Here is a 24,154-nt window from a genome sequence, read left to right as displayed (position 1 = left end):
CAAATTCCCAATATTAAATCATTTTTTCCACAAGTATTTCAGAATATATCTCCAAAAAATTACCTCCTAACATAATGACAGTATAAATTTCACATCTAAAAAAATTTTAATTGCTTACCATCAAATAGCCAATCAATGCTCAATTTTCCAAGTGTAACACATACATCATGCTTTTTTGTACACACTGCTACCTGTTGATATGCCTCAAATCTATTAATGGATAAGTTTCCCCTTAGATTAAAGCATAAAACTTTTTTTTTAATTCTAATTTTAATGCTATAGAAGATATGGTGCAAAAACAATGTTTAAATACTACTAGTGTGAGTATAAACTAATACAACTCTCTTGGAATGCAATCTGGTAACATGCATAATGTGCTTTAAAAATGTTTATACCACTTGACCAAGCAATTTAACAATCTATACTAAGGCTGTAACTCGAAATTCAGATAAAGTTTACGGACATAGACATTTAAGGCTCTGTCATTAATAAAAGTGAAAAACTAGGGCTTCCCTGGTGGCACAATGGTTGAGAGTCCGCCTGCCGATGCAGAGGACACAGGTTTGTGCCCCGGTCCGGGAAGATCCCACATGCCGCGGAGCGGCTGGGCCCACGAGCCATGGCTGCTGAGCCTGTGCTCCGCAACGGGAGAGGCCACAACAGTGAGAGGCCCGGGTACCGGTAAAAAAAAAAAAAAAAAAAAAGTGAAAAACTAGAGAAAACTGTCAATGGAGGAACAGTTAATAAATTATCTATACAATGGAATAAACTCCAAAAACAAAATGGGAAAATGTTCATGATATCCTGCTATATGAAATAAAACAAATCAAAACAGTATATAAGATATGTTCACAATTTTGTTTAAAAATAAATCACACAAAAATGTTAAAAATACTTCTCTCCCCTCCTCTATTATTTCTTATTTTCTGAATTTTCCCAAATGTTCTATAAGGTATTTCTTTTTCAATTGTGAGAAGGGGATGAAAACAAATCATTTTATAACTACGCCTTTGAAATTATTTATTTGTAAACAAATAACCACTGATTCTAATAAGACAGCTTAAGAGTTTGGGAGACAGTGATTGATTTATGCCCAGTAAAATAAACTGAATTATTCAATAAGGAATCATCCATACATTATGTACCATGCATCATTAATTTTTATTCATTTTCTTCAGATATGTAAAAGTAAACTGAACATTTAAAACTGTTTAGGCATGGACTTTCCTACTTAGCACATCAAAGAAAAGAACAATAATAAAATGGCTCATTATTGATAACACCAAGTTTATACTTTAAAAGGTTATTTAAATTCATCTAATAGTCGAATATTTTCTTACACCTTTTGAAAACTACTTGCATATTTTACCAAGAATGCAGAGAAAAATAATTTTCATTTTAAGGGCCAATATTATAAGAACACATATTGAAATAAACCAAAATATCTAACAGTACTAAAAATAAATTCATTTAAATCTTGTATACCTTTTCTCTAATATGTCTAAGTCCCACTTCAAATGTGCAGCAACTTTAAGAGCAAGAAGCTTTAAAATACGATTTCTCTTGTTATCAGGTGGAGGTTGAACTTGGTTCTGTTCATTAACTGAAGGTTTAGAAGCCTGTTCCAAAAACTGGACTATAAGTTGAACTGGTGCAGGATCTAGGATTTAAAAGAAAATAATTCTTGAACTTAAGTTCTAATTATGAAGATCCAAAGGATTCACTGTATTAGTTTTTGACCACAAAGGAATCCAAACAGGCCAAGAGGCATGTGAAAAGATGCTCCATATCGCTATTAGAGAAATGCAAATCAAAACTACAATGAGGTATCACTGCACACCAGTCAGAATGGCCATCACCAAAATGTCTACAAATAATAAATGCTGGAGAGGGTGTGGAAAGAAGGGAACCCTCCTACATGATTGACAGGAATGTAAACTGGTGCAGCCACTATGGAAAACAGTATGGAGGTTCCTTAAAAAATTAAAAATAAAGTTACTATATGATCCAGCAATCCCACTCCTGGGCATATATCTGGAAAAGACAAAAACTCTAATTTGAAAAGATACATGCACCCATAAGTTCACAGCAGCACTATTCACAATAGCCAAGACATGGAAATAACCCAAGTGTCCGCTGACAGATGAATGGATAAAGATGTGGTACATATATACATTGGAATATTACTCAGCCATAAAAAAGAATGAAATTATGCTACTGCAGCAACATGGATGGACCTAGAGATTATCATACTAAGAAAAGTACATCAGACAGAGAAAGACAAATGTCGTATGACATCATTTTATGTGGAATCTAAAAGTGATACAAATGAACTTATTTACAAAACAGAAATAGGGGCTTCCCTGGTGGCGCAGTGGTTGAGAGTCTGCCTGCTGATGCAGGGGACATGGGTTCGTGCCCAGGTCCGGGAAGATCCCACATGCCACGGAGCAGCTGGGCCCATGAGCCATGGCCGCTGAGCCTGCGCATCTGGAGCCTGTGCTCCGCAACGGGAGAGGCCACAACAGTGAGAGGCCCGCATACCACAAAAAAAAAAAAAAAAAATACAAAACAGAAATAGACTCACAAAGAAAACAAATTTATGGTTACCAAATGGGAAAGGGGGGGAGGGATAAATTAGGAATTTGGGATTGACAGATACATATAAAATAAACAAGGACCTACCGTATAGTACAGGGAACTATATTCAATATCTTATAATAACCTATAATGGAAAAGTATCTGAAAAGGAATATATATATATATATATATATATCGTAATCACTTTGCTGTACACCTGAAACATTGTACATCAACTATACTTCAATTAAAAAGAAAGTTAAAAAAAAATCCAAACAGTTGTGTAGGTAGAATAACTAAGGATTATGATTTATAAGAAGTGTGCCTGGGGATTAAAGGGAAAGATCAGGAAGGGTGTAAGGAAGAAAGGATAACAGATTCCTGCAGAAGAAAGCACTTTACAGGGAAGAACATAATGGTTATAGATTTCCAGTTCAGCAAACAACGAATGTCAATTAAAGGAAAGAGATGTCATCTTTAGAATCACTGTTTTAACGCTTAATTAGTGGGGCCTGCATAAAGTTACCTCTGCACCTGTTTGTCATGCAAAATAGAGGATAATGCCACCTACTTCACAGGATTACTATGAAGACTGATTAAATGAGATAACAGATATGAAGCATTAAGCACAGTGACTGGCACGCAGAAAGACTCAACAAACGTTAGTCAAAATCAATTAATTAAAAGAACATAATATAATATATGTGGTAAAACTGCCCAAGTGAAGTACACTAACTTCTCGCACAGCAGTCTCCACCAGGAGACTAAAGCCAGTCTATTAGACTGAACAAGCCACAACTGGATTCGAACTTTATCAGCAAAATATCATCCAAGGAACTTACTTTTTCATGCCAGTACCTCTTTCCAGAAATGCCTGACGTTTTCCACCTTCCCTGAGAGTACTCATTAACTGGGATATTAATCATGATCATCATTATACAAGAACCATCTTGCAACTGTAGTTTTTTTCTGCTTTCAAAGATTTCTTCATTTTGATTTACAGCTTAACTTTGAAATATATAATTAAGAGTCGGTAAAGTCTCCTCGTTGAGGAATAAAACAGTTAAATAGGAACCTAAGATAGTTAACTAATTAGGGTCAGGATCAGCCCCCGAATCGTTGATTTCTCCCCATCTCCCCAAACTGTGCGGGGTTCTGTCAGGAGGAGGGCTCGAGCCAGCCTCCCCAACCCAAATACTCTCACAAGGCCATCTCGCAGGTGTTAAAACCCCGAACAGTAAAAGGGGGTGGATGCGGAAGCTCCTTTGTTTTGCGCCTTTCTTTGGCCTCCCACAGCAGTGCCCCTGCACTGGTGTGTTTAATACTTAGCCGGGGGCCTAGCCAGAGCTCGGCTCCGGTCCCCGCCTCCCGAGCCGCAGGTTCGTGGCCGAGAAGGCGCGGGATGGTGAGAGACGGGAGGGCAGCGCCGGTGACCGGGTCCCGCTCCGCTCGAGCTGCAGGCGCCGCGCTTACCCGGGCAGGGCTTACGCAGATGTTTCTCCAACAGCGACTCCTCCAGCAGGAACTCGAACCAGCAGGTCTGCGGCGGGGTGCAGGGCCGGCTGGAGGTGGCCGCCTCCCGGTCCGCCGCCTCCGCGCTCATCCTGCCCCCGCCGCCGCTACCCCCTGGGACGTTTCCCGGCTCCAACCTGACACTCGGACGCGGGCCCTGGGCCTGTAATCTGCGGAACCCCCGAGGCCTAGGACGCACTCGTAACCTCCCGGAAACCCACACAGTCCAAAATGGCTGCGCGGCCCAGCCAGAGCTGGGGATCCTGGATCCGCCTCCCGGCGCCACCGCCGCGCCTCCAAGCCAATCGTTATTTGAGTTGGAGAAAGAGGGCGGGACCTATCCTCAGACCACGCCTCCTCCCAGTTGCCTTGGGAGACGGCTTGCGGGTAAGATGGGTCGCAGGTTGGTTTCCCCGGTTCCCTGGGAGTTTCTCAGCGAGCAAATGAAATAGCCTCATCAATAGGCCTCATTGTCTTCGTAAAAGGCAGTGAACGCTACAGGTTCAAACTGTAATCTAGGCAAAGTTTGTTTTCGGTGCTTTAAATTTTCCCACTTCATTTCTGAGATTTCCTACTACCTAGGTCCTCTCGGCGGATGTGCCCTCGTGTCTTGGGCGCCAGCGTCCCCGCCCCCTTTCCGAGACAGCTGACGGCCCACGTGAGATCTAGCTTTTCTGCTGCTTCTCAGGACTAGCTCTCAGTGTTTAGCGCCTAATTAACTCTCTTGATATCCCGGCTAGCGTTATTAAGCCCATTTTACATTTACCTTCATTCTGTAATGTTCTGGTGGTTTTTTTTTAACGAAGTTGAAAAAAGTGTATTCATAGATGGTGCACACGATCTATACTGAGTGCAAACTAACCTCTCTGAACCTTAGTTTTCATATTTGTAAATCAGGAATTATAATAGTGCCTAATCTTAGGGTTGATAAGAGAATTAAAGGCAGAACTTGATAATACAGGTAAGCTTTTTAAACAAGGCCTGACATCTAGAAACATGGGCAAATGTTAGCAAATATCATATAGTGCTTTCTTCATATACATGATTCTAGTTTTCTCCTATAAACGACCCTGTTACACATGTTTTAACCAATGAAAACACTGAAGTTTCAGAGTTATCATTTGTCCAAGGTTTCCCAACAATCGAGGGGTGGGGCCAGAGCTTTAGTGATTTTTCCACTGTACTCAGGCTGCTTCCAACATTCGATAGAGAGGATAAGACTGATGGCTTATGGTCTTTTCCAGAATGAAATGGTAGAGCTTTGAAAAGTTTTAGGAAAAATAAATGGAAGTAGCTCCTCCATACGTGAAAGTAAATCAGTGCTTCAGTGGCAACCATTGCCTTGTTGTCTTCCGGTGCAATCCTCTTTCTGGATTCTGCCATGCCTCTCTCCCGCTCTTTCATTCTGGTCCTTCCTGGGGTCCTGGCCTTAGTCCTCTTCTCACTGTAAAAACCATCCCTGCATCACTCCCCCCACTCCTGAAACTCTATCCTAGGCTCTAAAGAACACAGGTTGGAAATCATGTATTAGAGTAATAAAATCATGCGGACCTAAATTAATAAAATTTAGGTCCTCATAATTTGTGGCTATTGATAGTATTTGTGGCTAATGATAAATTTTGAGTTTTCAAGTAAAAATTAGAATTCTGGACTATAAACTTGACAGCTTTCCAATGCTTACAGACTTTTCTAATGAAATAGGTGGTGATATAATTAGGGGTTTTTTTGATATTAGAATAAAATGTGTCAAATTTTGGGTAGTCATATAATTCAGAAAACCAATATTTTTGTAATGAGTACAAGATCCATTCTTATTACAAGACAGAGCAATGGATTTTAATAGAACAGATTTCGAAAAGTCAACTGATACAACTGCAGATTCCAAATTGCAACTAACCTTTAAAAAACCACCACTGGGCTTCCCTGATGGCGCAGTGGTTAAGAATCCACCTGCCAGTGCAGGGGACACGGGTTCGAGCCCTGGTCCGGGAAGATCCCACATACCGTGGAACAACTAAGCCCGTGCACCACAACAACTGAGCCTGCACTCTAGAGCCTGCGAGCCACAACTACTGAGCCCGCGTGCTGCAACTACTGAAGCCCACATGCCTAGAGCCCATGCTCCACAACAAGAGAACCACTGCAATGAGAAGCCCGCGCACCGCAACGAAAAGTAGTCCCCACTCACCACAACTAAAGAAAACCTGCGTGCAGCAACAAAGACCCAACACAGCCAACAAATAAATAAATTCATATATATATATATATATATTTAAAAAAACACCACTTTCTCAAGTTTTGGTATAGTATCAAAGAAGAAAATCCACAATTATCTGAAAAGGCTCATAAAATTCTCCTTTTTCAACTACATAGCTATATGATCATCTCAATAGATGCACAAAAAGTTTTTGACAAAATTCAACACCGATTTATGATAAAAACTCTCCAGAAAGTGGGCATAGAGGGAAGCTTCCTCAACATAATAAAGGCCATGTATGACAAATCCACAGCAAACATCATTCTTAATGGTGAAAAACTGAAAGCATTTCCTCAAGATCAGGAATAAGACAAGGATGTCCACTCTCACCACTCTTACTCAACATAGTATTGGAAGTCCTAGCCATGGCAATCAGAGAAGAAAAAGAAATAAAAGAAACACAAATTGGAAAAGAAGAAGTAAAACTGTCACTGTTTGCAGATGACATGATGCTATACACAGAAAATCCTAAAGATGCCACCAGAAAACTACTAGAACTAATCAATGAATTTGGTAAGTTTGCAGGATACGAAATTAATGCACAGAAATCTCTTGAATTCCTGTACACTAACAATGAAATATCAGGAAGAGAAATTAAGGAAACAGTCCCATTTACCATCACAAAAAAAAGAATAACATACCTAGGAATAAACCTACCTAAGGAGACAAAAGACCTGTACTCAGAAAACTATAAAACACTGATGAAAGAAATCAAAGATGACATAAACAGATGGAAAGATATACCATGCTCCTGGATTAGAAGAATCAATATTGTGAAAATGACTATACTACCCAAAGCAATCTACAGGTTCAATGCAACCCCTATCAAATTACCAGTGGCATTTTTCACATAATTAGAACAAAAAAATTATACAATTTGTGTGGAAACACAAAAGACCCTAAAAAGCCAAAGCAATCTTGAGAAAGAAAAACTGAGCTGGAGGAATCAGGCTTCCTGACTCCAGACTATACTACAAAGCTACAGTAATCCAGACACTATGGTACTGGCACAAAAACAGAAATATAGATCAATGATAGAGGATAGAAAGCCCAGAGATAAACCCACACACCTATGGTCACCTAATCTATGACAAAGAAGGCAAGAATACAGTGTAGACAAGACAGCCTCTTCAATAAATGGTGCTGGGGAAACTGGACAGCTACATGTAAAAGAATGAAAGTAGAACACTACCTAACACCATACACAAAAATAAACTCAAAATGGATTAAAGACCTAAATGTAAGACTGGACACTATAAAACTCTTAGAGGAAAACATAGGAAAAACACTCTGACATAAATCAAAGCAAGATCTTTTATGACCCACCTCCTAGAATAATGAAAATAAAACCAAAAATAAGTGAATGGAGCCTAATTAAACTTAAAAGCGTTTGCACAGCAAAGGAAACCATAAAAAAAATGAAAAGACAACCCTCAGAATGGGACAAAATATTTGCAAATGAAGAAACAAACAAACGATTAATCTCCAAAATATACAAGCAGCTCATGCAGCTCAATATCAAAATAACAAACAACCCAATCCAAAAATGGGCAGAAGACCTAAATAGACATTTCTCCAAGAAGATATACAGATTGCCAACAAACACATGACAGGATGCTCAACATCGTTAATCATTAGAGAAATGCAAATCAAAACTACAATGAGGTATCACCTCACACCAGTTACAATGGGCAGCATCAGAAAATCTACAAATAAGTGCTGGAGAGAGTGCAGAGAAAAGAGAACTCTCTTGCACTGTTGGTAGGAATGTAAATTAATACAGCCACTATGGAGAACAGTACGGAGGTTCCTTAAAAAACTAAAAATAGAACTACTATATGACCCAGCAATCCAACTACTGGGCATATACCCTACGAAAACCATAATTCAAAAAGACACATGTACCACAATGTTCATTGCAGCACTATTTACAATAGCCAGGACATGGAAACAACCTAAATGTCCATTGACAGATGAAGGGATAAAGATGTGGTACATATATATAATGGAATATTATTCAGCCATAAAAAGAAATGAAATTGGGTCATTTGTAGAGATGTGGCTGGACCTAGAGTCTGTCATACAGAGTGAAGTTAAGTCAGAAAGAGAAAAACAAATATCGTATATTAACGCATATATGTGGAATCTAGAAAAATGGTACAGATGAACCTATTTGCAGGGCAGGAATAGAAAGGCAGACGTAGAGAATGGACATTTGGACATGGGGGGAAAGGGGAGGGTGGGATGAACAGGGGGATTAGGTTCAACATAAATATACTGCCATGTGTAAAATAGATAGCTAGTAGGAACCTGCTGTATAGCACAGGGTGCTCAGCTCGGTGCTCTGTGATGGCCTAGTTGGGTGGCATGGGGGGAGGGAGGTCCAAGAGGGAGGGGATATATGTATTCATATGGCTGATTCACTTCACTGTGCAGCAGAAACTAACACAACATTGTAAAGCATTTATACTCCAATAAAACAAAACAAAACAAACCAAAAAACCCACCACTTTCTCGAGTTTTGGTATAGTATCAAAGAAGAGAATCTACAACTATCTGAAAATGCTCATAACATTCTCCTTTTTCAACTACATAGCTATATAAGGCTGGTTTTTCATTGAAGATGAAAAGAAATTTTGATATTTCTACCAAAAGAACATATTGTAACAGTTTGAATGCTGAAGCAGATATGAGAATCCATTGTCTTCTATTAGTCATACATGAAAGAGATTTGGAAAAATATAAAACAATGCTGTTCTTCTCACTACATTTTTTAATGAAAATAAAGGGTTTTTGCATAAAAACTATATGTTAACACATAATAGGCCTGTTATTTTTAAATGAATTACATATTTAAGTTTTTCTCAGTTTTAATTTTTAATATGGTAAATATCAATAGCTATAACGTACATAAACAAAGGCTCTTAGGAGTGTTTAATAATTTTTAAGAGTGTAATGGGGTCCTGAGACTAAAAAGTTTGAAAAACTACTTTACTGAGTAAAGTAGTTTTCTCATTCAATCCTTACAACATCCTACAAGGTAGGTATTATGACCCCATCTTACAGCTGAAGAAAGTGAGGATCAGAGAAGTTAAATAACTTTCCCAAAGTCTCCCAGCAAACAATCCTGGTGAAACCAGAATTTGAGCCCTTATTTGGGCTTCAGTATAATGGAACGCCTTCTACCTGATAACTCTGAATGATAATTAGGCCGTATGCTGTATTTAAATTGATTTAAATGTTCCAACTGAAACTTTTCTTGGAAATACTTCACCATGTTAAAAAACAGAAAGAGAAGCAATGTTCTGCAGTACCAAAAAATGACATCTTTCTGTCATGGCCCACTGCCTGATGACATTTTCAGTATCTATATGTGCTGTGTTTTTTGTTTCTAAAGATGAGCTGTTTTACATTAGAATCTTATTCCTCACAAATAAAATTACATGCCAGAGGAATTATACTTAAGCATAAATTCCTTCACTGCAATTCATAAGCACTAATGATAATTTTTAAAAGTGGGCTAAGTCATTGTTCTAGGTTTCTGAAATCATAGTTCATCTTCATGGGCTATTTCTATTTTCTTTCTTAACATCTGTTTAACTAACCTACTCCTTTAAACTCTGACAATTCTACCCATGTAGAATCATTTGCTGCTCCTAAATGTGGCAGAAGGAAATATAACCCATTTCTGCATTAAAAATAATAGTTCATATACACTTGTACACTGGTGGTGAGACCGAAAATTGGGTGCAACCACTGCGGAAAACAGTATGGAGATTTCTCAAAAAATTAAGAATAGAACTACCAAGGACTTCCCTGGTGGTCCAGTGGTTAAGCCTCTGAGCTCCCAATGCAGGGGGCACGGGTTCGATCCCTGGTTGAGGAACTAAGATCCTGCATGTCACGCAGCGTGGACCAAAAAAAAAAAAAAAAGAGAGAGTAGAACTACTATATGATCCAGTTACTCTACTTCTGGGTATTTATCCAAAGAACATGAAAATACTAACTCAAAAAGATATATGCACCCTTATGTTCATTGCAGCATTATTTACAATAGCCAAGACATGGAAACAACCTGCAAGTGTCCATTGATAAATGAATGGATGAATAAGATTATATATATAATGGAATACTACTCATCCATAAAAAAGAATGAAATCCTACCATTTGCAACAACATGAATGGACTTGCAGGATATTATGCTAAATGAAATAAGTCAGACAGAGATAGACAAATGCCATACACTCAAATGTGAAATCTAAGACAAAATGAAACAAATGAACAAACAAAATTAAACAAAAACATAAGTACTGAGAACAGATTAGTGGTTACCAAAGGGGAAGGTGGCTGAGAGGTGGGCAAAATGGGTGAAGGGGGGGACTTCCCTGCTGGCGCAGTGGTTAAGAATCCACCTGCCAATGCAGGGGACACTGGTTCGATCCCTGGTCGGGGAAGATCCCACATGCCGTGAAGCAACCAAGCCCATGCGCCACAACTACTAAGCCTGCGTTGTAGAGCCCACAAGCCACAACTACTGAGCCTGCGTGCCACAACTACTGAAGCCCGTGAGCTCTAGGGCCTGTGTGCTGCAACTACTGAGCCCACACGCTGCAACTATGGAAGCCTGAGCGCCTAAAGCCCGTGCTCCGCAACAAGAGAAGCCACCGCAATGAGAAGCCGCACACCGCAATGAAGAGTAGCCAACACTCGCAGCAACTAGAGAAAGCCCGCATGCAGCAACGAAGACCCAACGCAGCCCCCCCCCCAAAAAAAGGGTGAAGGGGGTCAACTGTATGGTGATGGATGGTAGCTAGACTTGTGGTGGTGGTCACTCTGTAGTATATACAGATGATGAATAATAATTCTGTACACCTGAAATATCTAATAAAAAATAATAGCTCGGGCTTCCCTGGTGGTGCAGTGGTTGAGAGTCCGCCTGTCGATGCAGGGGACATGGGTTCATGCCCCGGTCCGGGAAGATCCCACATGCCGCGGAGCGGCTGGGCCCGTGAGCCATGGCCGCTGAGCCTGCGCGTCCAGAGCCTGTGCTCCGCAACGGGAGAGGCCACAATAGTGAGAGGCCCGCGTACCGCAAAAAAAAAAAAAAAAAAAAAATAGCTAATATAGTATTTATCATTTATGAACAAGGCACTGTGCCAAGTATTTTACATATACCATCTCATTTAAGCCTCATTACAGTCCTACAATAGGTAGGTACTATTAAGTGTGCCCATTTTATAGATGAGGAAATTGAGTTTCAAAGGAATTAAGTGATTACCCAGTATCACACACCTAGTTAGTAGTAAAATAGGGATTTGAGTCTCCATTTTATTGAATACCAGAAGCCAAACTCACCATTCTACTTCATCAGGAAGATGCCTTGTGGCACTTCCCTGGCACTCCAGGGGTTAAGGCTCGGCGCTTTCACTGCTGGGGGCTCAGTGTTCAATCCCTGGTCAGGGAACTAAGATCCCACAGCCACACAGCGTTCCCAAAAAGAAGATACTTTGCTGTTTGTTTATTTGTTTGTTTTTTAAATAGTTGTAAACCTGCAGAAAAGTTGCAAGAACTCTCACAACCCTTTCACCCATATGTCTCAATTGTTAATATTTTACTACACTTCCTCCATCATCCTCTCTCCACAACATCTTCTCGGACCACCCTGCTTCCTTAGACACCAGTAGGGTGACCAGCTCATCCTGGTTTGGCCAGGACTGTCCCAGCTTTAAAAGTGAAAGTCCTACAACCCAATGACCCTGGCTGCCTTCAGGACAAGCCCTAACGCTAGGCAAGTCGCTGTGCAACAACAACTCCTCACTTTGCCCCAACTGCTTGGATGTTGGGTGCTGACATCTCGCCTTGGAGGAGGAATAGGGGAAGGAAAAGGAAGACGGGAAGGGAAGCTTGTAGTAATTATTAATGGCCTGAAGGCTGACACAGGACCTGAAAGGCAATGGAGTGTGTAACTTTAGGTCAAGGAAAACTTCACAAAAGAGATGGTACCAGATTTAGTAATATCATAAGAATAAGTGGAATTCTAGCAAACACTTTTACAATGTTGGTTATGTGTCACGGAGTATCTTGCAAGGTCCATATTCTGTATATGCTCAACAATTATTCAAGTAGGAGTTTCTGTTTTATGCTCATAATAAACAGCAGTAGCTGGTCATAGTCTCCTCATGACGCCTTCATGTTATAAGAAGACTTCATGAGAGTTTAAAATATTTTCTCTTATATCCTCCCAGCATTCTTGTTCTTCCAGTAAGTCATAAATTCTTGCCTTCTGAAATCTGGCCTCCCCCACTGACTACTACAGGAAAATAGTTATAATGAAAAAAAAAAATGAATAGAGATATTATTACTATTGTGTACCCTAAAGATTCTTTTCATAAAGGGCCTCTGAGAATCACATACATATAAATAAATTTAAATGCAGTTCATTTATTTGAATTTTTTTAAAAAGCCAATGGAATACAATTCAATTATGAATGTGTAATTTAAACTATTCAAGTATTTTGCTAATAGTTACACTGCCATCTTGTGGCCTTTTGGGAGTGGTATTCATACCTAGCTCACCTCTGATACTTCGCAGTGTGGAAGAAGGAATATAACATGAGGCTGGTGATTGGAGGTAATCTAGTCTTTTTTTTTTTTTAATAAATTTATTTATTTTTGGCTGCGTTGGGTCTTCGTTGCCGCATGCAGGCTTTCTCTAGTTGTGGAGAGCGGGGACTACTCTTCGTTGCAGCGCACGGGCTTCTCATTGCCGTGGCTTCTCTTGTCGCGGAACACGGGCTCTAGGTGCGCGGGCTCCAGTAGTTGTGGCGCGCGGGCTCAATAGTTGTGGCTCACTGGCTCTAGAGCGCAGGCTCAGTAGTTGTGGCGCACGGGCTTAGTTGCTCTGCGGCATGTGGGATCTTCCTGGACCAGGGCTCGAACCCGTGCCCCCTGCATTGGCAGGCAGATTCTTAACCACTGTGCCACCAGGAAAGTCTCAGAGGTAATCTAGCTTTCCTGCTGCACCTAACTGAATCACATCTTCATAGAGACTTCCAAAAATAGATCTTTGGAGAGATATAATAAGTGAGTCCTATAGCTATCAAACATAAATTCCTTACTCTTACATTAACTTTCTCTGCAGCCTTCTCTGAGTCCTGTTCCGTGCTGCCACAGCACTGCACATCCACATCCTGGCATTCATCTCACCTCCTTGCAATTGCTTAACAGTCCAATGTCCCTGCTAGACTCTAAGCTCTCAAGGGTAGAGTGGGAAGGAGCAGGTTAGCGGTTGCATTGTTTACCTAGTACAGTTCCTGGTACATAACAGGCACCCAATAAATATTTGCCAACTAAATAAGACATGTTATTGAACATGTAGCACCTACAGTTCACATACAGGCAAATGCGTCACTATAAACCAGAGCTGCGAACATTTATCTCCTCTCTCTGACCTATAGCATTACTAAACTGCTCCTAAAACTTGTTATTCACTGCTATGTTCTAGGCTTTACCACCAAGCAACGTATTTAAAGCTCTTACAAGGCAGCATTCACATTGCAAACATCTGTCTTTGTATTACCCATAAATAATTCCCAGCTGAATGGGTAACTGAACGTAGATCTTCTTTACCTAATACAAGGAAGAGGCACATGCTGATCGCCACGATGGAGTCAAAACTGTGTCCTCGAGATCTTTCTGCTCCGACCTGGCAGCCTCACCCCACCTTCCTGTATAACCCTGTCTACAGTGGCAGACAACCTTAGTCAGGGTCTGGGCCAGACAGGTGCCTCCACTTCTGCATTTCCAGGTTTCACAGGAAAAGGCACAGCCCTCCTGACTAGCTGCTAGTCTGTCACATCCGGTCTATCGGCCGGGCATCTGGAGACAAGAAGTCATGGGAACTTTCATTTTAATCTCTCTTTCTGTTTTACTTCCAAGTACTATATACCTCTACACTAAAAGCTTGAAAACATAAACATTTCTCTGCATACAGATAGACAGGACAAAAATTCAAGGTGTGCTTTCAGAATTGGACCCCAGAACTTTACTGACATTCTCAGTAGCTAGAAGAATTTTGTTACATTAACATATCACCCTGGGTACCACAGGCCATATTTACTCTCAATTTCCTCATGCTGTGGAAGAATCATAAGTGACCAAGGCAGATACTCAGCTCTTAGCAAGCTCTTGACTTCATTCAATCTCATGGCATAAGATAAGTTTCCAAAGTGTTATCCAGACAAGCTCAGAATTAGCACAGATGAGAATATGGTGGCCAACGATGTGACTGCTTCAAATCACCTGATTTCAGAACCCATACATACAAAGTCAGAGAACAGCGATGTTTAAAGCGTGGTCCACAGACTGGTGTCAGCCCGCAAACTGCTGGTTACTGGTCCACGTCGAACTAAGTACTGGGATTGAAAGTATGAGTTTGGAAATGTTCACAGTAAGTGGACATCATCCTGGCCTTCGAGCGCTTTCAGCAGAGTTTGGAGGCTGGGGACCTGCGTGGCAGCTCAACATGCAGTGTGAACTGGAAAACCACACGTCAGTCCGTAACAGATTGAAACTAAAACACAAAACAAAACTGGTTCTTCACCTCGGGTGGTTCGAGAAGCACTGTTCTAGAACATACATGAAAGGAATTCTCAGCCACGTTTCATAAGCCTGAAGTTCACTGTACAAAACAAACAACAGAACCCTGGAAGGACATTTATGAACGAAAAGTAATTCAGTTTGTCATTTAAGCCAAATCAGAACTGACCCCATTCCTTCACATATTTCTCTGGGAGCCGCACCCCCTTGGTCTGGAGGCAAGGTCAGCAGCGAGACAGGAAAGGAGGATGCTCTGCACACGTGCACTCACGCTTTCCCCACAGGTCCACTCAGCAAGCAGGAATGCCAGGGCTTGGTGTGACAGCCTAAGGAGCGGCACCCGGCACAGTGCCTGATCCGCCCATGGCCACCGCACACCCCACACTTGTACTGTCCAGAGGTAAAGGTCTTCCGTTCAGCTGCCTGTCACGTATCCAAACTACATTGTGAGAGAACAACACAGGATTTGAGATGAAGAGCCGCGAGACTGTCACGGGCAACGAGAAACCTAGATGCTGGAATGACTCTGACCCAGCAGCACTGACTGTCACCAAGAGCCACATGCCTTTTGCAAACGTGTGGGGAACTCAGCTCTCGGCTCTAACTAGCTGCAAAGCACTTGCGCTTTTGGTGACCTCAGCTGTGCTGATAACAGAAGCAGGTCATTTCTGATACCCTGCCCTGCTCTACTCTGACAGTTCAGGTGGTGCTGCCTCCCATGAGCTCCTGGGAGAGCCAGGGACAGTCACTTACCCAAAGGCAGGCAGCCCCCTGGCTGGTCAGCAGTCTGTGACCTCTGCCACATGCCTTCGACGGATGAACTAAGGGGCCCAGAGACTAACGCTGCCTGTGGCAGGCTCTGGACCTGGACAATCACGAGGCCTAGGAGCTGGAAGCAGTCGTTCGTAAGCAGAGCAGGCGGGTCTACAAAGGGATGAGAATGGAGCAGACATACAAGGAGAAGCAGAGATACGAAACCAGGTTTAGCTCCAAGGAGAGAGGGAGTAACTAAACGCCTAAAGATTTTTTTAGTATCTATTTCAGGCCAGTTGCTGCAGATAGAATTAAAGAGACTTTAAGCAGTATTGTGTGTTCCCTGAGTTTCCTGTCCTCAGATTCCTTGAGATTTGTTTCTTTCCATGACCATGATGGTGTCTGTTCTTTGTAATTCCTAAAATCTCAGTATACCTCGTCGTTGCCAGTTCCCAGTTTGGGACACTGCATCACGTGAATGATTTGTCCCTGCGATCTCTTAATGATCCATTGTCACGAGGCAACCGTTGTACGATGCTGCATTTCACAGCGCACCCCTGGACAAGGTGTCTCGACCAATAGAATGGCGTTGCCTCTAAGCACCCGCTCTTAAGAGTCTGCTTTCTTACTGAAGGTAAGACTCATTGCCACAACACGATTTCAGCTTCTAAATGCTGATACAATGAACGCAACGAGCTGGTGTTAGCAACTCCAACGATGAAATTCCCATAGAAATGTCCTAGAACAAAGAACTAGAGTGCTTAACTTTGGACCGAGAAAAATTCACAGTAGAATTTGTAATTCTACCATAGATAGAGAAAGATGTCTTTCCTTGTTGGTCCGTGAAGGTGTCCATGGCCAAGGCTGATGTGTGTCTCATGATCTGTCTCTCAAAAGAAATTACAGGATTTTAAACTGTGTTACCTAGGGTGTGCAGTATGATCCAGTGGGATTGCCCAGTGGGTGCTTGAGTGTCACCAATATACCAGCAGTGATCACCTTCTCCCCCAAATCCACAAGGTGAAAAAGACTGGCTCTCTAGACCATGCCTTCTCTAAGGGAGTGATATTAGGCCCAAAGAGGAGAAAACTCGTTCTTGGAGGAGTGAAAAGTTCTCTTTTTATGGATAAAGCACAACATACATTCAGGTACATAAACAGATATATACAGTATGTCTGTGGTATTAAATTTTCATGGGGGAAACCATTGCAAAAAGAATACTTGGAAAAGGTTCCCTAGGAGGCCATAAGAAAAAAGAAGAAATGGAGAAACATTTGTCTAGACTCACGCTAAATCCTGCGATTTCCACATGGAATGGTATAGAGTAGAGAACGTCAGACAGAAGCCAGAAATTCACTTCTGGATTCAGTTCGGGCACAGCTGTGGGAACTTGGGGAAATCAATCCCTCTGAACCCGTTTTGTCTCTTCTAAAATGAGGATAACAATGACCCTTATAGCGTTGTCATCAGGCTCAAATAAAATGATGGATATGACCGTGTCCTGCCCTCATTCTTAAGCCCTTATCTCTACTTTTCTGACTCTCCAGGTCAAGTCCCCCTTTTTGTTTCCTGCTGCAATTTTATGTAACATGTCGCTGCTGTCAAGATCCGTAGCATGGACAGTAGCTACTAAGGTATTAGGACCAGCATCTTCTGAGAGAAATATTTTAAACCAAAGTACAGAAAAATGTTCGAATACCATCATGAGTTTTGTTGTGAGGACAGGAATCATTCAATCTTAACCATGAAACAAGCTAACTTACTATTTGTTAAGGGTAGATTCCTTGGGGCCTTTGTGATTTTTGGAAAAATTATTCTGGCTGGAATTTTACAATTTTATAAAAACGTAATCATCTTGTTTGATTACAGATGCATACACTTTCCAATGTCCATTCATTCTTTCCTCCACTTTGTTCTTAAAAGGATTTCAGGTGGCCTTATTCTCCAATGTATATCACATAAGGGCTGCTCATTAAGTATCCTCTCGTTCATGGGTTACTCAGAGTACTAATCCTTTCCACGTATTTGTGGATAAGATTCTATACCACCCAAGGATTTCTTGTGCTTGGAGAGGGGCATTCACTACTATTTGGACTTCGTTTATTGCTCACATAGTTAAATCCAATAAACACATTTTTGAGAACCAATGTTTCTTAAATATTTAAATATTAATTAAAATTTAATCTCTCAAACAATGGAACTACAATGAACAAATTTAGCCTGGCTGATTCTGATTCAAATACTTTAAAAAGCAGTCAAAACCTAAAACAGTTACAAAATGTATTACTCTTTATACCTAAATCTATTCTAAAGTATTAACACTGTTGGTCTAATTAAATTATGGTGAATCCAATAATTACTGCTGCTGCTGTTAGAACACTTTAGGTAGTAACTAAACTGCATAATCAGTTCTCATTGATTTTCCAATTAAAATATTAGGTTGCTGATTCTACTTTTCTTAGAGAATGAGATTTAATCAATCATGAAATATTTTCATTATTACTGATAATATTTAACCACAAGAGATCTGTGTTAGTTCCTCAGAGCTTCCCCCAACCCCCACCAAAAAAAGACGTAATGGACACTTTCAAATAGTTATATCTGCACAAAACTGTGTCGTTCTTATTCTTCTAAAATTTTTATAATTTTTTGCCACTTTTTAAATTACAAGATCAATACATGTTTATGGAATTAGAACTAGAAAATACAGGTAAGCAAAAGGAAGAAATTAAAAATTGCCAATAATCCTATCACCATACCATTATCAACATTTTGATATATAGGCAGTCCTTGCTTTGCACAGTAGGGCTGAACCATAAAAATGACCATGCAAGCTGAAATGATGCAAAAATGATCTCAATAATCAATGGAAAACATTGCTATTGTTTCATAACCTTTAAAAAGTTTTGTCAGAACTTTAAAAGCTCTCTGATGGTTATAAATGAACAGGGAATTGAAAAAATAGAAAAACTAATGTTTATGTAGTACAATGTAATTTAAACATTAGAAATATTAGAAATTAAAATATTTTATTGCCTCATAAAAAATTTATTAGAAGTAGTGTCAACAGAGCTTGCCTTCTTCTCATAATATAACTCATGAGCTGGAGTGAGCATCTTTTCCACACCTTGGCAAATTCTCATACTTTTTTCTAAATTTGGATCAGCTTCCAAAATTTTATCTTTCGTGCTTTCAATGTCACGAAATATCTCTGAGAGGTCCTTTAATGTTAAGTTTTTTTTGCTGACGTGACTTCCTCTGGGACATCTTCGTCTTTCTTCATTTATAGCAATACATTCACGAAATTCCTCTGGTCGCATATCTAGTCTCTGAACAGTGACAACACTGATATACCCATGGTCAGGTATTTATTCCACAACTCCACTTACATTTGGTTCCAGTTTCATTCAAACATTATCACTTGTTCTTTCTTTCTTCCCTGTAGTTTTATTTTGGTTGGTCAACTCCCTCTTTCAATGATCCATTTCTGTAAAATGTCACTTGGGGTTCTCTCTGGGAGTCAAGGAATCAACAAGCTTTGCTGTCTGTGTGTGAACTGACTAAGAGATGTGCAGTTACCAATCACAGACTTTGAAAGAAGTGACCTAATGGGTCATCGATCATGACTCATCATGTATCTGTTATTTCCATAGTGACTCAGACTGAAGGCCTGGCAGCGAAGTTTATACTTTATTTGATTCCTTACAGTTAATAGACCATGGTAACTGAAATTTGAACTGTATTGTTGAGGGACTGGTGTTTTTTAACTAAACCAAGGAAAATGACATCAGTGTATACTGGAACCATGCAAAGCAAGGAAAGCCCATATACCCTTCCCAGTCCTTTTCCTACTCATCTGTATGCACAATTCTTTTTAAAAATTGCATCATCCTTGTGGCATATATGATAAATTGGCTCAGCATCACTCATCCCAATGACCCTCTAGTGGCTTCTTTTCTGTAAGGAAAGCTAAAAATCAACATTTCCCAGAATCCCATCCAGAGCTCTGCATGTGACCTAAGGTCCAAGCAGAGGCGGTAGGGATTGTTCTAGAGCAGTTCCATGGTGTGGTTGTTGTTTCTTCTGCCTATCAGTCTTCCTGAAAATTCCTTAAGGCTATAAAGCTACAGTAATCAAGACGGTTTGGTGTTGATGAAATAATAGACAAATAGATCAATGGGACAGAATAGAGACCCACATAAATAGAGTCAACTGGTCTTCTACAAAGGAGCAAATACAGTTCAGTGGAACAAAGACAGTCTCTTCAACAAATGATGCTGGAACAATTGGACATCCATATGCAAAAAAAAAAAAAAAAAAAAAAAGAATCTAGACACAAGCTTTACATTCTTCACAAAAATTAGCCCAAAATGGATCATAGGCCTAAAATGAAAAATTATAAAATGTCTAGACGATAACACAAAGAATCTCTACATGACTTTGGGTATGGTGATGACTTTTTAGATAAAATACCAAAGGGCATAATCCATGAAAGAAATAGTTGATAAGCTAGACTACTAAAATTAAAAACTTCAGCTCTGTGTAAGGCAATGTCAAGAGAATGAGAAGACAAGCCACAAACTGGGAGGAAATATTTGCAAAAGATATATCTGATAAAGGACTGTTATCCAGAATTGTACAAAGAACTTTGCCCTCAGGAAAAACTATTTAACCACAGCTTAACAGCTGGGGATTTATCAGAGCCTACGTGTCCTGGGAGAAGGGAAATACCCTACCCCAGACCACTCTAGCCATCCTTTCCCACCTAAGTGGGGGAAAGTGAGATGCACTTGTGAAGTTCACATTCCAGAGGCACCAACTCACTAAAAGACCAAGACCTAATCATAGGACTAGAGACTGCTTCCCCTTCCCCCACACCTTCCCCCACATATGCTAAAGGCATAAGTACAGCACTTCCTTTTACCCAGTAGATTATGCCTACTTATCAAGAAAAAATTACAAGAGACACTAAAAGGCAAGCAGCATAGTTTGAAGAGACATAGCAAGCATCGGAACCAGACATAGCAGGGATGTTGGAATTATCTGACCAGGAATTTAAAACAACTATGATGAATATGCTAAGGGCGCTAATGAATAAAGTAGACAGCAAGCAACAACAGATGGAAAATGTAAGCTGAGTGGTGAAAATCCTACAAAAGAACCAAAAAGAATGCTAGAGATCAAAAGCGCTGTAATAGAAATGAAGGGTGTCTTTGAGTGCTTATTAGTGGACTGGACGTGGCTAAGGAAGGAATCTCTGAGCTTGAGAATATATTACTAGAAAACCCCAAAATATACAAAGAACTCTTAAAGTTCAGCAGTAAGAAAACAACCTCGTTGTTCTTACGAAATGGGCCAAAGACCTTAACAGATACTTCACCAAGAAGATATACAGGTGGCAAATATATGCTCCATATCACATGTCATCGGGGAAATGCAAATGAAAACAGTGACATACCACTACATACCTATCAGAAAGGCCAAAATCTGAAACACAGACAACACCAGATTTTGGGAGGATGTGGAGCAATAAGAACTCTCATTCATCGCTGGTGGGAATGCAAAATAGGACGGCCACTTTGGAGGACAGCTTGGTAGTTTCCTACAAAACAAAATCTACTTTTACCAGGCAATCCAGCAGTTGTGCTCCTTGGCATTTACCCAAGGAGCTGAAAACTTACAAAAACCTGCACATGGATGTTTACAGCAGCTTGATTCATAATTGCCAAAACTTGGAAGCAACCAAGCTGTCCTTCAGTAAGTGAGTGGATAAATAAATTATGGTGCACCCACATGATGGAATATTAGTCAGTGTTATAAAGAAATGAGCTGTCAAGCCATGAAAAGACATGGAGGAACCTTAAGTGCATATTACTAAGTGCAACAAGCCCATCTGAAAAGGCTACATACTGAATGATTCCAACTATATGACATCCTGGAAAAGGCAAAATTGTGGAGACAGTAAAAAAATCAGTGGTTGCCATGTCTTTGGGGTAAGGAAGGGAGGTGGATGAATAGGCAGAGCACAGAGGATTTTTAGGGCAGTGAAACTACTCTGTATGATACTATAATGATGGATACATGTCATTATACAATTGTCCGAACCCACAGAATGTTGATTTATTCTCCAAAATCCTCAATCCACTTAAATTTTTGCACCTTTTCTTCATGGGTTTCTCAATTTTCCTAATTTTTTTTACACTGAACATGGATTGCTTTCAGTCTATACTATCTAATTACAGAGAGAACTAGAAGACAGAGGCAGCTCCGCCATTAGGTGATGTAGGTAATCAGCCAGGGCCTCCCAAAGGCCAGCGTGTTGCTAAGCCACAGACTTCAGACTTCAACCAGGGCATTCTAGCCTAACAAGAAAATGTGAAATAATCTACCTGTTCTTGCTTCTCATCAATATTTTCCTACTTCTCCCATAAAGTGAACCTTGTATAAAGCATACAATATAAAAGTCTCCTAATTTTCAACTATTTACGAAGGAGAGACATAGAATCTTGGAGCAGTTCATTGGCACAATTTGTTGAACTACACACTGTCAAGTATTCCCTAGAATAAATAAAACTATCATTTAAATATATATAGAAGATAAAAGATTACATTACACTTCGTTGCAAGTGCAATTATTCCAACAGTATTCTCGGTGATCTGGGTTAGGATTAAGAGAACGTCAAGTCATTCAACCCACCAAACTCAACAATAACCATCATGAGCTGGTCAGAGAATCATTCACACCAGCTGTCAGGGCTCTCCTGGTAACACATGGCAGAAGTGGATTAGCATTTCATTCGCAGCAAAAAAACAAAAACAAAACTGAAAAATAAAATCACCAGTGCTCAGTGGCTACAGGACATTAAATAAATATTAGATAATAGAATTATGCACAAGGCAAACATGTCTAAAAATGGGAGAGAGAACATGACAAGGGCAGAAAATTTGAATCGGGTTGCAGAAAAAAGACTGAAATGGGGCATCATAGATAAACACAACTTACCTGCCTCTTGTTGACTCTGCCCAACCCCTCGGTGGCTCCAGAGCTGCCTGTGCTCACAGGAATCCCCCATCCCATGACCACCACCACGATACCACCTTGAGGACCCCTTGTGTTCAACGGGCACTGACAACCAGGGTCTGAGAGATAATCAACAATACTGAGCTCATTGATGGCATTTCCCAGGCCAATATCCCTTTCCAAAGGGGTGCTGTAAATTTCATTGACTCCTCATAGGAACCGAGTGGATTTTCTTAGGGAAGTTAGCAGGTTGCCTAGCAACAGCACACTGTCGGGAACTCACACTGCCTGAGAAAATGTGGCACTTCGTCATCCACACTGGCCTCACAGAACTGGGTGGAGGTGGTACCCATCTGTGCGGGGTGCCCCTTGTCCATCGTTAAGACAAAAAACTAAGTGCAAAGGGGCTGATCTCTGTGGCCTATAGGCCTGGGTCCCCTTGTCTTTGGCTTCCAGTTGGATTCACCCAATGGGAGGCACTGGCAGGAGAGGAGAGAAGGAGCAGGGGAGAGGTCAGGTATGCACTTCCGGCCCACCCCCACTGCCCTCCCTCGCTGTGGTACCTCACTTTGGGCAGTGGCTCCTATCCGGTGGCCCCTCTTCAAGGCTACAGTTCTCCCCTGATTCTAATAACACCCCTGCCTCCTTTGCCTCTTCAGGGCTGACAGTGGCAGCCCTGGGTAATTTTCCATCCTTTGTGGGCCCCTTATGGCCGCCCATACCTCTCTTCAATTAACTGTTTGAGTGTGCTGCTCATCTGTTTCCTGCTGGGATCTTGACTGCTACACTTACGGCTCCTTTGCTGGTGTATTTTCTGGAATAAGAACACTGTGAATCACAATCATAAACTGGGGAGGCCTGGAACCCACCAAGATCGAGATGGATGCAATTAGGCCTCTGCAGCCATTCTTGTCAGTGGCCTGGACGCCGACCACACAATCCAGGTTCCAGGAAAGCAGCAGCCGGCGAGTTATGACAATGGCCCTTGAGGAGCCAGTCACCTTAAATCATACTTTCCCCCTCAAGAGGAAGTCAGATCCCGGGTTAAACTATCTCCACAGACTTAACAAGGATGAGTTTAGTTGTGGAATCATAGCTATTAATTTTAACTTTCCTATTCTTCAGCAGTTTTCACAGAGTTTTTTTAAAGACAAAAACATTTAATTAATATTTAGAGACAGTGCAATAGAAGAGTCTCAGGAATGCAAAATACATATGTTTATTTTCTGTGGGTTCTTCTCAGTTACATCATGCTGATTTTTTCCTCCAGCTTTGAGATATAATGGACAAATAAAATTGTATAAATTTAAAGTGTATATGATGATTTGATACACATATCTGTGAAATGATTACCACAATAAAGTTAGTTAACACATCCATTAACTCACATAGTTACCTTTTCTGTGTGTGGGGTTTTAAGACTTCCTCTCTTC

The 24,154-nt window shown here is 40.7% G+C and overlaps 1 protein-coding gene across 4 annotated transcripts in view; it reads right to left on the bottom strand.

The window, feature by feature from the left end:
* INTS8 (integrator complex subunit 8) overlaps nt 1-4,319 on the bottom strand; it is a 65,065-nt gene extending 60,746 nt beyond the window's left edge. For all 4 annotated transcript variants that reach the window (XR_011376864.1, XM_030862913.3, XM_060287362.1 and 1 more), the window contains exons 1-2: nt 4,054-4,319; nt 1,486-1,660 (exon numbers count right to left, since the gene is read on the bottom strand). Coding sequence is in view for 3 of the 4 variants with exons in the window: in XM_030862913.3 (XP_030718773.1) it covers nt 1,486-1,660; nt 4,054-4,183 (305 nt within the window). In the remaining variant the exon portion in view is untranslated. The remainder of the gene's footprint in view (nt 1-1,485; nt 1,661-4,053) is intronic.
* Nucleotides 4,320-24,154: the final 19,835 nt, after the last annotated feature.

The sequence above is a fragment of the Globicephala melas genome, chromosome 17, assembly GCF_963455315.2.
Source record: "Globicephala melas chromosome 17, mGloMel1.2, whole genome shotgun sequence".
Classification (NCBI taxonomy): domain Eukaryota; kingdom Metazoa; phylum Chordata; class Mammalia; order Artiodactyla; family Delphinidae; genus Globicephala; species Globicephala melas.
The sequence above is the reverse complement of the archived record's forward strand: the minus strand, read 5'-3'. Positions and strand labels throughout refer to the sequence as shown.